The sequence below is a fragment of the Oncorhynchus tshawytscha genome, linkage group LG19 (assembly GCF_018296145.1).
Source record: "Oncorhynchus tshawytscha isolate Ot180627B linkage group LG19, Otsh_v2.0, whole genome shotgun sequence".
In the NCBI taxonomy this organism is placed as follows: Eukaryota; Metazoa; Chordata; class Actinopteri; order Salmoniformes; family Salmonidae; genus Oncorhynchus; species Oncorhynchus tshawytscha.
In genome coordinates this window covers 36,527,670-36,545,382 of record NC_056447.1, presented here as the reverse complement: position 1 = coordinate 36,545,382, position 17,713 = coordinate 36,527,670, and the positions used below count along the sequence as shown (strand labels likewise).

General features: G+C 41.0%; 1 protein-coding gene across 5 annotated transcripts in view; it reads right to left on the bottom strand.

The window, feature by feature from the left end:
- Positions 1-17,713, bottom strand: part of LOC112218694 (casein kinase I) — a 69,253-nt gene that overhangs the window by 50,435 nt on the left and 1,105 nt on the right. For all 5 annotated transcript variants that reach the window (XM_024379723.2, XM_024379724.2, XM_024379721.2 and 2 more), the window contains exons 2-4: positions 10,392-10,732; positions 6,333-6,373; positions 4,194-4,263 (exon numbers count right to left, since the gene is read on the bottom strand). In XM_024379723.2, the coding sequence (XP_024235491.1) occupies positions 4,194-4,263; positions 6,333-6,373; positions 10,392-10,569 (289 nt within the window). In that variant the 5' untranslated portion in view covers positions 10,570-10,732. The remainder of the gene's footprint in view (positions 1-4,193; positions 4,264-6,332; positions 6,374-10,391; positions 10,733-17,713) is intronic.

Genomic DNA, 17,713 nt, shown 5'->3' with positions numbered 1-17,713 from the left:
TCCAAGACACCTGGTATACAGAAAATACCCGAGCTCTGAAGCAAGCTTCCAGAAAATTGGAACGGAAATGGCGCCACACCAAACTGGAAGTCTTCCGACTAGCTTGGAAAGACAGTACCGTGCAGTATCGAAGAACCCTTACTGCTGCTCGATCATCCTATTTTTCCAACTTAATTGAGGAAAATAAGAACAATACGAAATTTCTTTTTGATACTGTCGCAAAGCTAACTAAAAAGCAGCATTCCCCAAGAGAGGATGGCTTTCACTTCAGCAGTAAAAAATTCATGAACTTCTTTGAGGAAAAGATCATGATTATTAGAAAGCAAATTACGGACTCCTCTTTAAATCTGCGTATTCCTTCAAAGCTCAGTTGTCCTGAGTCTGCACAACTCTGCCAGGACCTAGGATCAAGAGAGACGCTCAAGTGTTTTAGTACTATATCTCTTGACACAATGAGGAAAATAATAATGGCCTCTAAACCTTCAAGCTGCATACTGGACCCCATTCCAACTAAACTACTGAAAGAGCTGCTTCCTGTGTTTGGCCCTCCTATGTTGAACATAATAAACGGCTCTCTATCCACCGGATGTGTACCAAACTCACTAAAAGTGGCAGTAATAAAGCCTCTCTTGAAAAAGCCAAACCTTGACCTAGAAAATATTTTTTAAAACATCTTCCATTCCTCTCATATTTTAGAAAAGGCTGTTGCGCAGCAACTCACTGCCTTCCTGAAGACAAACATTGTATACGAAATGCTTCAGTCTGGTTTTAGACCCCATCATAGCACTGAGAGTGCACTTGTTAAGGTGGTAAATTACCTTTAAATGGCATCAGACCGAGGCTTTGCATCTGTCCTCGTGCTCCTAGACCTTAGTGCCGCTTTTGATACCATCGATCACCACATTCTTTTGGAGAGATTGGAAACCCAAATTGGTCTACAGGGACAAGTTCTGGCCTGGTTTAGATCTTATCTACCGGAAAGATATCAGTTTGTCTCTGTGAATGGTTTGTCCTCTGACAAATCAACTGTAAATTTCGGTGTTCCTCAAGGATCAGTTTTAGGACCACTATTGTTTTCACTATATATTTTACCTCTTGGGGATGTCATTCGAAAACATAATGTTAACTTTCACTGCTATGCGGATGACACACAGCTGTACATTTCAATGAAACATGGTGAAGCCCCAAAATTGCCCTTGCTAGAAGCCTGTGTTTCAGACATAAGGAAGTGGATGGCAGCAAATGTTCTACTTTTAAACTCGGACAAAACAGAGATGCTTGTTCTAGGTCCCGAGAAACAAAGAGATCTTCTGTTGAATCAGACAATTATTCTTAATGGTTGTACAGTAGTCTCAAATAAAACTGAAGGACCTTGGCATTACTCTGGACCCTGATCTCTTTTGACGAACATATCAAGACTGTTTCAAGGACAGCTTTTTTCCATCTATGTAACATTGCAAAAATCAGAAACTTTCTATCCAAAAATGATGCAGAAAAATTAATCCATGCTTTTGTTACTTCTAGGTTAGACCACTGCAATGCTCTACTTTCCGACTACCCGGATAAAGCACTAATTAAACTTCAGTTAGTGCTAAATACGGCTGCTAGAATCCTTACTAGAACCAACAAATTTGATCATATTACTCCAGTGCTAGCCTCCCTACACTGGCTTCCTGTCAAGGCAAAGGCTGATTTCAAGGTTTTACTGCTAACCTACAAAGCATTACATGGGCTTGCTCCTACCTATTTCTGATTTGGTCCTGCCGTATATACCTGCAGGTACACAGGCCTAATTGTCCCTAGAATTTCTAAGCAAACAGCTGGAGGCAGGGCTTTCTCCTATAGAGCTCCATTTTTATGGAATGGTCTGCCTACCCATGTGAGAGATGCAAACTCGGTCTCAAGCTTTAAGTCTTTACTGAAGACTCATCTCTTCAGTAGGTCATATGATTGAGTGTAGTCTGGCCCAGGAGTGTGAAGGTGAACGGAAAGGCTCTGGAGCAACGAACCGCCCTTGCTGTCTCTGCCTGGCTGGTTCCCCTCTTTCAACTGGGATTCTCTGCATCTAACCCTATTACAGGGGCTGAGTCACTGGCTTACTGGTGCTCTTTCATGCCGTCCCTAGGAGGGGTGCGTCACTAGAGTGGGTTGGCGCCCCCCCTCGGGTTGTGCCATGGCGGAGATCTTTGTGGGCTATACTCGGCCTTGTCTCAGGATGGTAAGTTGGTGGTTGAAGATATCCCTCTAGTGGTGTGGGGGCTGTGCTTTAGCAAAGTGGGTGGGGTTATATCCTTCCTGTTTGGCCCTGTCCGGGGGTGTCATCGGTTGGGGCCACAGTGTCTCCTGACCCCTCTCAGCCTCCAGTATTTATGCTGCAGTAATTTGTGTCGGGGGCTATGGTCAGTTTGTTATATCTGGAGTACTTCTCCTGCCTTATCCGGTGTCCTGTGTGAATTTAAGTATGCTCTCTAATTCCCTCTTTCTTTCTCTCTCAGAGGAACTGAGCCCTAGGACCATACCTCAGGACTACCTGGCATGATGACTCCTTGCTGTCCCCAGTCCACCTGGCTGTGCTGCTGCTCCAGTTTCAACTGTTCTGCCTGTGATTATTATTATTTGACCATGCTGGTCATTTATGAACATTTGAACATCTTGGCCATGTTCTGTTACAATCTCCACCCGGCACAGCCAGAAGCGGACTGGCCACCCCTCATAGCCTGGTTCCTCGCTAGGTTTCTTCCTAGGTTTTGGCCTTTCTAGGGAGTTTTTCCAAGCCACCATGCTTCTACAACTGCATTGCTTGCTGTTTTGGGTTTTAGGCTGGGTTTCTGTACAGCACTTTGAGATATCAGCTGATGTATTTATATAGCCCTTCGTACATTTGATTTTAATTAAACTAACCACAATGCAATATTTTGCAATGTCATATGGAAAATCTACTCTGCGTTAGCTAGCTCGAGCTGGTTAACGTTAGCCACTAGCCATTCAGTGTGTGTTGGCATTGGTGAGCTACAATCCACCAATCACGAAGAGGTGCGATCTAAACAAGCAATCAGATACGCCACATGTGGGGGCCGCGTGATCTCTGTGAAGTAGGCTACCTGAGTTTTCAACTTTGGGCTTAGTACTAGTGTGCTACAGTAGCTGACTGACTGTGCTGTTGTGATCATTACCATCTGCCTGGAGTCTTCCTTCGATTGTCGTTGACTCTTCCCCTATGCCCAATGCCGTCTCTTGGACTATTGCCTCACTATATTGGATTAGCGGTCTCTCCCTCGGTCGGTGAAATGGCATCTCCCTCTGTAGGGCCTCTTTCCTTGGCTTTTCTTTGGTAGCTAATGCAACTGTCAAGTCTTGCCTCAATTTACTTTGTTGTGTTCCGTGGGTTCCTGCCTGTGCTAGACTAGTTGGTGTTATTCTCTGGCTTATTACTGAGCTATGTCGACCGTGGTGGTTGGCTAGCTAGACAAGTTTGCTGGGTATGCTGGATAGCAGGCTAAAATAATTCAATGTTGCTGGCTAGCCAAAAGAACTGCATATACCTGTAACATTATTTGATAACTGGTTAGATGGCGTTATGCATTTCCAAAGCGTCGGCTTACTTTAATATAGCTGTAAGCTAGGTGTTGATATCAAATGGCTGACTCATGCAGTGCTAATGTAACGCAAGAAGGCTGCTAGGGCTAACGTTAGCAGGCTAGTAGGGCTAATGTTAGCAGGATAGATGGCTAGCAACATGGTAAGCTGATTTGTAACAATATTCATAAAGTATTTGCTTGCAAGTTGGCTGAAAATTAAATTGAAACCAGTAGTCATGATTGCAAATGATTGTTTATTTGAAGTTACACATTTGAAGTTATTTCTGTTGGCGTTTACAATTTAGGGAATAGGCTGGCTTTACCAGTACTCTCAAATTGAATCACACCTCGCAAAAATGATTTCTGGCATGACTTCGGCATTCTGATCGATTGCATGTAATAACAAAAAAAATAGAAGAGGTGTAACTATGCATTGGGACTTCTGATGAGTATATTAATGCAAATCCATATGTTACGTTTATACTACCTACCCTTTAAGAACAGGCAGTCTTCATACAGAACCTCACCAATCTGAGGTGACCTCAAGTCAGTAGGAGTGATCAATGAGATGGAAAAGAGGAAGAGAGGATGGAGACAGAAGGGTGGAGGTCTTACCTGTGCTGCCTAATGTTTTGTAAAACCGGTACTCCAAATGCAGCTGTGGTGCCCTTGATTTGATTGGTTCCTGGAAGAATAATACAAAAAGGAAACACTTCATTTGAAGGTGGGCTTTTTATTCACTACACAATATGAATTACACCTACAATAAATATGAAAATTAATTAAATGAATTATCATTCAAACAAACTACTTTCAAATGAAGGTTCAGAATTTCATTAATTAGCATGTAATTGACTATTAAAATAAATATTTTTTAAATAAAATATATCATGATTTTGATAGCTGCTCATTGGGTCAATTCACTTTAGAAAGAGGATAATCTCATGAGGGAAATAAGAAATAAGGCTTGGGTGGTATACCGGGGTATTTGAAAATAGCAATGGGATGGTTTTTCCATACGGTTTAAACTTCTTTTTTTCCCCCAGTACATCTCTTTAAGTAAATACCTGCAGTCCACTTGTGCAATGCATTAGGAGATGAAGCAGATTGCGTTCTTCATTTCACAAGTCACATTATTTTCCATTATGAAGCTTAAGTATAGGGCGGCGCAAAATTGGCCCTGCGTTGTCCCGGTTAGGGGAGGGTTTGGCCGGGGTAAGCCGTCATCGTAAAAATAAAATAAAAAATGTACATTCATTTTATTTCACCAGGTAGGCCAGTTGAGAACAAGTTCTCATTTACAACTGCGACCTGACCAAGATAAAGCAAATAAATGTTTTTTTAATTTTTTAAAATCATTTAAATTGTAAAATAAGAATTTGTTCTTAACTGACTTGCCTAGCTAAATAACGGTTAAATAAAATAAATTAAGTAGCTCCCCAGAACAGCTGAGCCAGTCACGTTTGATTGTCAATAGCACAATGGGAGAACGCGGGAGCAGGTCCAGCAGTGTACTGACAGGGGTCGTGTTTTTTATTGAAAGTCCGTTTTTTTTTTGCTTCAATAGAGTGATCAGGATCATGCAACTAGTTTTCCTTCACAGAAGATAAATTAGTGCAACTCATTCAGCAGAAAACAGCTTTATTTTCATCAGATGACTACAGAAGTGCAACGCTATTTGAAATGGCAGCCACAAGTAAATGAGATTAAAGAAAATGCAAGGTATTTTTTGCAAAAACGATGCATGGCCATCATATTTCTAATGTTAAGGCCTATCATAGAAAATATGTAGCCAGCTACATTTCCTAATGTTTTGTTTATTTAAAATCAGCTCATCTTGCATTTTACCAAAGAAGAATACGAGAAAAGTACTGGAGAACAGTAGCTACACACCAGTCAGAACACCGTCTGCTAATAGAATGCCCATTTTGTGAATTCTCAAGAGTTTAGAAGTGCAACTGAAGCACAAAATTATTCGGATGCCGAGCAGAAATTTCACAAGTAGTATTTTAGATCTATGCTAACAAAATGTAGAAAGGTATTTGTTATGAGTTTGATATATTTTTCCTGCATGAAAAACACAGAACTCTGCGTTAGCAAGTTCAACATAGGGGGTCGTGTTATCTTAGTAAGTGACTTTATTAATAAGGTGACGGGGCATCATATTGTGTTAGCTTTCTGTCATGTTTGAAAAGTCAAAGCGCTTTGGATAAGTTATTTGTACAGCTGCCACTGTTATCTTGATATCCTTGTGTTTTTATCTCCAGTCCGTTCTTGGCCCGTCTGCTCCTCCCCCTCTTCTCCGAGCAGGGGAGGCAGGCCCATTACTCTGCAGACTTCAGACACAGCATGTAGACATGCTGCCCAGAGGCAGTATTGTTCTTCCTTCAGACAAGCATGCATAACAACTTTTTTCATTTGCACAATGTCTCTCGTTGAAATCGCCTTGCAAATGTCCAAATTCAACAAAAAAGACATTCAGTAGCTATTACCTACACATCTATAACTATGAGCTGGATTGCCTGTCTTTGCAATTCACTTATTTGTGTTTGCGCTCTTTAGCTAGCAGCCTGTGGAAATTGGCTATTACTTGTGCTTATTTTGTTAGCATTCTGGTAAGAGATGCCCAATAGGCTTTCTTGTGTTTGGAGCCCCCTTGTGTACTAAACCAGTAATACTGTAAATCCCATGGTGAGAGAAGGACAATATTCAAATCAGAATACCGCCCAACCCTAATAAAGGCTCTATACTTACCAATTTTATTGCAACATATTCATTGGTGTAGAGATTTTTACCTGGATAACAAAAAAAAGGGTTATTAGAAGGTTGGGTAAACAACTTATTTCAAACAGACGAGATGGCATATCCAGTGCAGCCACCAAGGAATATTTTAGGAGTCTTAAGGAACCATTTAAACTCCCATAGGTCTCGAAGACACATGCTTCACAAATAACAGTGATGACTGAACAAAGTGTCTGGAAAGTCAGACGTACAACGTCAAATTGGACAGTTGAGATGAGGACAATAACCAGGGGCCACTAATGCACCATTAGGCATCTGCATATGCCTATTGTGCAATGCCATGTATTGCAGTTTGTGAACCCCATCACGTGTAGCCTATCACTGGGTGCATGTCCTGCATAAAACTACCAACTTCAAATGAATGAACAAAGCCAAAGTAATTTTTTCCTCCATTTTCCTCGAATGATCCGTCTCTGATGGTAATAGAGTGAGCGAGGCATACATTCTCTCCTAAGTCAGAGGAAGACAACAATACTCAGTCGCGGGCCGAATTTTGGCGGAGAGGATGGTCGGGGGGCAGGAACACAATTATAACAATTTTCACACTAAAAATTGGACCACAACTAAGCCCAGAAATAGATTTAGATATCAAAATCGTAATTGTATACCTTAATTACATTGAGACACGATCACATACAGTGCCTTAAGTACTCACACCCCCCTGACTTATTCCACATTGTTGTGTTACAGCCTGAATTCAAAATGGATTAAATATCACAATGAAAGTGAAAACATGCATTTAGAAAAGTTTGCACATTTACTGATATTGAAATGCAGAAATCTAATTTACATAAGTGTTCACACAGTCAATAATTGTAGAATCACCTTTTGCAGCAATTACAGCTGAGAGTCTTTCTGGGTTAGTCTCAGAGCCTTGGACACCTGGACTGAGACATTTCCCGATTATCATTTTCTAAATTATTCAAGCTTTGTCAAATTGGTTGTTGATCATAGACAACTATTTTCAGATCTTGCCACAGATTTTCAAGTAGCTTTAAGTCAAAACTAACTCAGTCAATCAGGAACATTTCACCATCTTCTTGGAAACAACTCCAGTGTAGATTTGGCCTTGTGTTTTAGGTTATTGTCCTGCAGAAAGTTGAATACATCTCCCAGTGTCTGACAGAAAGCAGATGGAACCAGGTTTTCCTTTAGCATTTTGCCTGTGCTTAGCTCCATTCCATTTATTTTTATCCTGAAAAACTCCCATCCTTAATGATCACAAGCATACCCATAACATGATGCAGCCACCACTATGCTTGGAAATATGGAGTGTGGTACTCAGTAATGTGTTGTATTGGATTTGCCCCAAACATAATACTTTGCATTCAGAACATAAAGTTAATTTCTTTGTCACATTTTTTACAGTTTTACTTCAATACCTTACTGCAAACAGGATGCATGTTTTAGAATATTTTTATTCTGTACAGGCTTCCTTTTAAAATCTGTCAATTAGGTTAGTATTGTGGAGTAACTACAATGTTGAGCCATCCTCAGCTCTCCCATCACAGCCATTAATCTCTGCTTAAAAGTTACCACTGGCCTCATGGGAAAATCCCCGAGCAGTTTCCCTCCTCTCCTGCAACTGAGCTGGGAAGGGCACCTGTATCTTTGTAGTGACTGGGTGTATTGACACACCCTCCAAAGTGTAATTAATAACTTCACCATGCTCAAAGGGATATTCAATGTCTGCTTACCTGGTCTTTGTGGTTGAATCTGTGTTTGAAATGTACTGCTCGACTGAGGGACCTTACAGATAATTGTATGTGTGGGGAACAGAGATGAGTCATTCAAAAGCCATATTCAACATTATTATTGTATACAGAGTCTATGCAATTTAAGTGAATTGTTATGCAAATGTTTAATCTTGAACTTATTTAGGCTTGCCATAACAAAGAGGTTGAATACTTGACAAGACATTTCAGCTTTTCTTTGTTAATTAATAATAAAAACAATTCCACAAACATTATGGGGTATTGTGTGTAGGCCAGTGACAAAAAAAAAATCTAAATTTAATACTTTTTAAATTCAGACTAAAAAGTCAAGGGGTGCACACTTTAAGCCATTGTATGTCTCTTATTTGTGGGAATAATTGGTGAACAGATTTCCTGAATGAAACTCATTTTAGATAAGACAAATCACCAGGAATTTGAACAAAAATAAATAAATCCCTCCTATTAATTTAACTCTATTTTACTTTGGGGGCCCACAATTTTTTCCCTGGGCTGCCTTTTGCCGACCCCTGCTGTAAGTGATATTGCAATACAAAAGGTGTCATCTGAGAGAAGTGCGGCATAAATCCCCTTGCAGGCATGTGAAACTCAGCACATTTGCGGGGCAAGCTGAGAATGAAAGTGCTGACGCCAACAGTGTGACACTAGGTAGGAAAGTGAGAACAACAAGGCTTGTGTTTGGATGCAATGATCCTGCGCAGAGCAGTGAAATTATATTTGTATAAGTGTGGGGTAATACGTAGGACAGTGGGAAAACATTGATAATTGTAGGATTCAAGTAGTTTACTTAAAATACTATAGTAAAATTTTGCATTTTGAAATGGACCACTAATATTTTGAGATTCCTGAATAAAAAGATCAAAGGTTTAGTGTACACATCATGGAGGCTTATTTTATGGTTAGCACCGGCTCAATGAAGACACCTTGTGACATGTTCTATTCAAAACAAACACAATCCTCTGCTTGAACATTGAGATTGCTGGAATTTCAACATTGAACAATTTGCTGCGAGGTCCCTTGATTAACAAAGTAGAGTTACAACGATAAACCAAAAATGTATCGACACAGACCATACCGATCACTTATCGCAGGAAATTAGCTGATATTGTTCATTATGATAAGTGGCCTACACTAGTGAAATACAAAGTTTGAAATTAGTTCGCTAATATCGGTGATTGTTAATGGGACAATTGATGGCTACAACCATCAAACTAGTAGTAGTAGTTTAAAGGATCATAAATTTGAAAAAGAACTTGTGCACATTAATGTTAGAAACTTAACATTCTATTTATCATTATAACATAAGGAAATGTATCACAATATGGATTTTTGTCCATATCGCCCATTTCTATAACAAAGTCAAATTTGATTCAATCTCGTCAAAAGACAACACAGGACTGAATAACAACTCCCTCCTAAGTCATTAAGTATTTACATAAAATGGTAAGATGTCTTACAACCTGTAGGCTTGTTAAATGTCAGGAGTGTTAAGGCCTTTATTAAATCCCTCAAAAGTGAGTCGATGAGCCTATGGAACCCAGCCACACTCATGCTGAGTGACAATGCCATAGGCAAACAATAGGCCTCAGAACTTCAGCAGTGCATGCATGGAGGATACCAGAGAAAAGCTATTCTATCGCCCACCCCCTCCCGGACTATTTTCCATGTGGGCGGCAGCAGAGCAGAGGGAAGGCAAATCTTAGTCTCTCAACCAGTTTCAGGACAGAGCCATTTCAGTACAAACAGTAAAGCCTGAGCTTTCTGGCTATAGCTCAGTCATTTCATATGACTTAATGCTCCTCACTGTCCTACCTGGAGAAGATAGTCATTAGACAACCCAGATATCTTAGATGGAGGTGCAGGGGGATAGACATTCAGCTCTCAGTTATTATCCATAATGAAAATGAAATACATATTTGCTGCCAATGTAATCTGGGTGTCCATTCAGGTGTCTACAGCCATGGCAGATTAGCTGGGGCCTGAACTCATTATGATGCCGTCATTGCATCCAATTTGATTCATGTCGAGATATGATAAGATTAACAGTGTTTATCAAAGTGTACACAGTTAAGCCTTCATGTACAATTTGATAGTGAGGGTGGAGAGGGAACAAGGTTTTACATTTCCAAGAGGAGTAGAACATAGTCAAGGCCCAACATTTTTAGCTTTAAACAAATGTTCACACATTTAGTATATTACAGTATAATACAGTATATATACTGTATTGTCATTTTCAAACACCCCAAATATATTATTTAAAGGGTTATGCTGTTCTTACCTAACTTCAGCTCTCCAAAGTTACCACAGCCGATCTTCTTGCCCACACGGAAGTTGGGCCCCACCATGAGCACTCCGGAGGAGCCTGATCCCGAGGGGCGCGAGTGCCCGCTGCGCCCCTGACCTGCCTTGTTGCTGCGTGCAGGTCTCTCACCCTCTTTCTCCCGTGAGTTCTCCATGGCTCAAGGTGCCACCCAGAGGACTGGAATGGGAGGATGTGTTCCCTGACAGGGGCTGCTCTGCAGCTGGGCAAAGGGGCCGGGGCAACGGGCTCTGCCTCCGCCCGCCCCGGTCACTGTGACCTTGACATTTGGGTGGGAAGCAAGAGCTTTCACAGGTATCCTGGAAACGAGGGGAAAGGAAATGTCAGAAATAGTCTAATTTAATTTTCCTGCTGAGATGAACCATGCAGTGACTAGGTATTGATAACCCATGACAACCCCACAGCAGGATAAAAGACAGTTCTGACCAATTCACCTATATTGTTTACCAGAGTATATCTACAGGAAAGTCCTTAATTTATACTTTCAGAATACTTTTTCCCAGAGCACCATGGTATTCCCCAGTTTGACAAGCTTGCTGGACAGTTCAGATGTGCCATCCTGCACTATTCACAAGTTTTTCACATAGACCTATGTAAAGTATCCTAACACTTAGCCCCATCCTAGGGCTACATGTTTGCAATATTATTATCCGGTTGTTTTCTGCACACACAAAAATGTAATACATTTAATAATTTAGAAAATGTCAAGAGGTGGCTCCATAAATATTTCATGACTCCCACAGTATCAATTGTCTTCACAACATGTTTGACAGCCATCTCGAAACGAATGATATGATTCACAAGACAAATATTACCAAATTCAAAATCAGTCCCATAAATCTCAGATTACATGCAGGGGTTACTTTATCAGCCCCCCTCCCAGGGTATTGCTAGTAGTGGCTATTAGGGGAACCTCCTCCAAGCCAGTATGTTCATTATTGATATTATTCACCTCACAAGTACAAACGTCAGTATAGAGACTACGTGGGGTCACAATTCAACTGTTAAACCACGAGACGTATGTGGCAGGGTCTACAGACAATCCCGGATTACAAAGGGGAAACCAGCCACGTCGTACACCGCCGTCTTGCTTCGGGACAAGCTAAACATCAATTTCGCACGCATCGAGGATAATACAGTGCCACCGCTGTGGGCTCTCCTTCTCCGTGGCCGACGTGAGTAAGACATTTAAGCGTGTTAACCCTCGCAAGGCTGCCGGCCCTGACGGCATCCCTAGCTGCGTCCTCAGAGCGTGTGCAGACTAGCTGGCTGGAGTGTTTACGGACATATTCAATCACTCCCTATCCCAGTCTGCTGTCCCCACTTGCTTCAAGATGTCCACCATTGCTTTCTTGGGTACAGGAACATAAGGTAACTGAACCTAATGACTATTGCCCCGTAACACTCACTTCTGTCATCATGAAGTGCTTTGAGAGGCTAGTCAAGTATCATATCAGCTCTAACTTACACCCTAGACCCACTTCAAATTTGCTTACCACCCCAATAGATCCACAGACGATGCAATAGCCATAACTGCCCTCTCATCTGGACAAGAGAAATACCTATGTAAGAATGCTGCTTGTTGACTAGAGCTTGGCATTCAACACCATAGTACCCTCCAAGCTCATCATTAAGCTTGAGGCCCTGGGTCTGAACCCCACTGTATGCAACTGGGTCCTGGACTTCCTGATGGGTCTTCCCCAGGTGGTGAAGGTAGGAAACAACACCTCCACTTCACTGATCCTCAACACAGGGGCCCCACAAGGGTGCGTGCTCAGCCCCCCCTGTACTCCCTATTCACCCATGACTGCGTGGCCGACACATGCCTTAAACTCATTGATCAAGTTTGCAGACGACGCAACAGTAGTAGGCCTGATTACTAACAATGACAGCCTACCGGGAGGAGGTGAGAGCTCTCAGAGTGTGGTGTCAGGAAAATAACCTCTTACTCAACAAAACAAAGGCGCTGATCATGGACTTCAGGAAACAGCAGAGTGAGCACGCCCCTATCCATATCGAAGGGACCGCAGTGAAGAGGGTGGAAAGCTTCAAGTTCCTAGGCGTACACATCACTGACTATCTGAAAAAAAGTTCACCCACACAGACAGTGTGGTGAATAAGGAGTAAATCCCTAAAACTTTTACAGAAGCATAATTGAGAGCATCCTAACAGGCTGTATCACCGCCTGGTAAGACAACTGCACGGCCCGCAACCGCAGGGCTCTCCAGAGGGTGGTGCGGTCTGCCCAACACATCACCGGGGGGAAACTACCTGCCCTCCAGGACACCTACAGCACCCAATGTCACAGGAATGCCAAAAAAACATCAAGCACAACCACCAGAGCCACAGCCTGTTCAACCCGCTATCATCCAGAAGGCGAGGTCAGTACAGGTGCATCAAAGCTGGGAACAAGAGACAGAAGCTGTTTTTCATCTCAAGGACATCAGACTGTTAAACAGCCATCACTAGCTGGCTTCCACCCGGTTACGCAACCCTGTACCTTAGAGGCTGCTGCCCTATATACAAACTTAGAATCACTGGTCACTTTAATAATGTTTACATACTGCTTTACTCATCTCATATGTATATGCTGTATTCTATTCTACTGTACTTTAGTCAATGCCACTACTTAAGAAATATATAAATATTGGATTGAGTTAATTCATGTGTATTGTTTTTAGATACTACTGCACTGTTGGAGCTAGGAATATAAGCATGTCGCTACAGCCGCATTAACATCTCCTCAATATGTTTATGTGACAAATAAAATTTGATTTGAAGAGTTTAAAATGTTTAAGTTGAAAATCTCACATTTGTTACAAATTTTGTGTTTCCTGTTCCTATTAATTTTCCATGTAAGTCTTGTTTCTCCAGAGATAAGTGCAGTTTCAAACTGCACTTTGGCTCATAATGAATAGGATTTCTTTAATGCTGTAAACATTAGCCTTTGCACGATCTACAATTGAATGCTCCTTGACAACAAGCTACAACTACAAACCAGGAACTGTGTTCTAAATATATGCACTAGTGACCTTGTCAAAGTGACACAGACCCTGTGTATTTTTGGTCTGTGGAGGCAAACTTATAGGATCGTGGCACTAATGTGAGGGATATTACTGCCATGAATATAGTCAAACATTATTCAAACATGACCTTTTAGAAAATATACCATATTTGTAACTAGTAGACATACGTAGGCTACCTATATACTGTACTACCTACACAGTGAGAGTTTTTTCTATTAACTAAACTACAACCATTATAGTGGATAGGCCTACATACTAGGTGAATCAATCATTTCCCATACATTAACAAATTTAAGACTACATCACACATTTTGGGGAATTAACCTAGCCTCAGTAATCATGATGGTATATGATATATTTGCCACTACTAGACCGAAATGAAACACAGCAGGACAGGTCTCACCAACCTGCAGAAAACATTAAGCATTTGGTTAATAATTCATTATAGAAAGTCATGGAAGAAAATCAATGTCTTCAGATCCCCCTTCATTTCCTACAATTGTCTGCTCCATCTCCCTCTGACAATGGCAGGAGAGGGCCTTGGTGCTAGGGATATGTCAATGTACTCCACAATATGGTTTGTTATTCCGCTGAGTGACATGGGTTCTCACAAATTAGGCCAGCTTCCTATGAGAGATTTCCTGCGCTTGGATCAGAGTTTCTATTCGCAGAGGAGAAGTGATAGAGAGGGGAAAAAAGCAGTCACTGTGAGATGGCTATCAAAAGACAAAGATAGTTCTGTGCTTCCTGCACCCTAGATGCAAGACCTTCAAACCTTTGACTGTTTCACTAAGGCCATAGTTTGTTACAAGGCTGGTTTAGAGACCCTTTTCTCAATCTAAACCGATCTGCGTGCTCAGACTGCATCTGACAGTGACTGCCCAGCAAAGCATTTTCCCTCCATTGTCCATGAAGAGTATTGATGGAAACGGGTTAGTCTGGCACATCGATCAAATCAGTGCAAATAACCCTTGACACGCAGCATCCAACCAGACCTGGGGTCACAGAGAATGGACGTAATATCAGACAAAGGCACTCGGTATAGAGGGGCTTCATGAATAATTGAAACCTGTAAAACTTTGAGATGGGGTTCACCAGTCAAGTGAGGGGAGGCAGATATAAACCGTTACAAACATGAGATGAACAAGACACTATTATATCTCCTCTCCTTCCAGTTTACTACACTTCAGACCATTCAGGCCATTTACACTACAAGAAATGCTGGCAATGTGGAGGATAACTTTAGCAAAAAGCAGTGCCATGAACACAGTCCAATACTGGAGGAAATTATCAGGGAAAATAATGAATTTAGACCTACGGTATGTTTGACAGGCCTATTTATTTATGGATTGTTTTCAGAGTGGTCATGTTCCATGTGCACTAATTCAAGACATTCTAGGATTTCATTGCAATTTCAGGTTCACTGATGCCTTACTAGTTCTATGGAGTGAAAAGGCTGTGGATGGAGGGGTTTTTACACTTTAATCCAGTTACTGCCCAATGAAAATAGGCTGTTTTTTTTCTTAAGGCAGGACAAATAAAAAAAGTACAGGGGCAGGTCTTCTACATGTCATTGTGACAAAGGCTGGTGTTTCAATAGAGAATGTTTGTGTGTGTCTCACGCCTGCAGTGACTCAGTCACACCACCCTCACATATTCCCACTTCAGAAATAGTGGAACACTCCCTCCTCCCTGAAGGGATTCTGCATAGCTCCTGTTATGCGAAGTCCAGCTCTGTGCACCTCGCCCACTTCATGGCTAAGCCTACTATAGAGCCCCACAGTGTAAGTGTCATAATACGCATAAAACCTAGAGGTCAAACAGGGAAATGGTTCCAGTCATTTTACCAACATTTATTTTTCCCATATGGGATTTTACAAACACTTAAAGGGAGGTGTTTCATGTAGGCTTACCCTGGTGTGACATTTTGATAACCACATTGATCCCTATTGGACATGGTGACTTATCAATATATTCAACTTATTTATTCTGATTCGAAAATGATAATTAGCATTAATGTAGACATGATGCAAGATGACAAATCCCTGCACGTCAACTCTAGCTGACACCTTTGCAAACAGGTATTGTCCATTGTCTATTTAAAGAGATTTAGGCAATTTATTAATTACTACATTTAGCTAAGATTAGATCATGGTATTTGTAGTTCTTTACGATAGCCACATTAGCAGCTAATTAGCATTTCACTTTTTTGCAGGAAAATACAGGCAAATATGTTGATAAAAGTCACCTTGTCCTAGAGAGATTTACAGTTCTCAAAACGTCACACCAGGGTAAGCCTACACAAAACACAGCCCTTATTTTAAGTGTTTCCAAAATCCCCTATGGGAAACATGAATGGTGGAAAAACGATTGGAACCATTTCCCTGTTTGACCACTAGGTTTTATGGGTGTTATGAATCATTATGTGGTACACTATAATGTGTGGAATGACACAGTAGCCACTACACTGCTGATAACACTGGTTCTTGTTTGATGTGTGTGTTTCAAATACATTCTCACTCTCTGAATAGCTAACAACTATTTTTTATAGAGACCTGTGTATTCTTTCCATTCGCAGCATTTAATCAAATGAAACAATGTCACACCGTCAAGGAGTGAAGTTCTTATGTTGCCAAACATGTTACACAATGGACAGCTCAAACTATGACAAATTAACAACAACAAAAATACAAACAGGTTGTTCATACCTTACCAAAAAAAGGAAATGTCCTGTTCAATTTGAGCCTTCACAGGGCTCCTTTAAGACAGTATCTGATGGTATAGTGCAAGTTTTGGTGTCATTTTAAACCTTACTGTAGGCTCTGGAATATAGGTTAGGCCTAAAGAGCATTATGGCTTACAATGAGCATTTCAAAAAAAAATTCAGCTATGATAAACCCCTGCTACACAGTGATGTAACATGGACAGCCCCGTGTTACCATGGAGTGAAGAACATGCAGTGAAGAAAAACAAAAAAATGAACACCTGCTCACCAAGTTTAACACTCTGGAAACAGACAGAAAGGTTGGGAAATCCCCAAGAGTAAATTTAAATAAAGCAGGAGTAATTTTGTCTGGATAAAACAACCTGGACACAGGCCTAAACTAATAGAAAAAAACAGCCAATGTTAAATCATCTCTTCAAATCTACAGAAAGATGCAGGACTGCCACCGATGGTCTCTGACTAGCCGATCAGAATCGAACCTCCAGCAGCACAGTTAACTAGCGTGCCATGTACTTAAGGTAGACCAACCTTTAGCCTACTTGCTGATACTTTCTACATTCGATGAAATGTCTTGAAAATGTCGGTTTCCAGTTGTTGGTGGAACTCTGATACCCAGAGAATATTCAGCAAAAAAATGTTCATCCACACCTGTGCCTTCCAAGTCAAGAACGGCAAGTAAAGGTTGTTAAAAAATAAAAGTTCCATGCTTTGAATGGACCATTGGATCAATCTCCAGTGCAAGCTAGCTAACTATGCTGCTGGAGGTTTGATCTGATCTGATCGGGTAGGGCTGACTAGATTGTCTTCATATTTTAGACTCATTGGAACATACTGCCCAAGCTTTAGTTTAGTTTTTGGATTGGCACGCTGAAGGGTGTGAAACCATTGACGACAGCGGTCCACGATTCTACATGTTGAATTGGTTAAGACTGCTGGCAGGTGGTCCCTGTAACACACCGCAGGTATTGCAGGAGATGGGACTGACTTTTTTTGAGCTCATGTCATGTGATTTATTTAGCCAGGATAGCACACTCAGTAACAAACAATTCAGCCACTGTTTGGCAAGGAGTCCTGGGTTCCATAGATCATCAACTTGTTATATATAGCCTGATACTTTCCTGTTAACATTGTCTTAAATCAAATCAAATCAAATTTTATTTGTCACATACACATGGTTAGCAGATGTTAATGCGAGTGTAGCGAAATGCTTGTGCTTCTAGTTCCGACAATGCAGTAATAACGAGCAAGTAATCTAACTAACAATTCCAAAAAAAAACTACTGTCTTATACACAGTGTAAGGGGATAAATAATATGTACATAAGGATATATGAATGAGTGATGGTACAGAGCAGCATAGGCAAGATACAGTAGATGATATCGAGTACAGTATATACATATGAGATAAGTATGTAAACCAAGTGGCATAGTTAAAGTGGCTAGTGATACATGTATTACATAAGGATGCAGTCGATGATATAGAGTACAGTATCAACGTATGCATATGAGATGAACAATGTAGGGTAAGTAA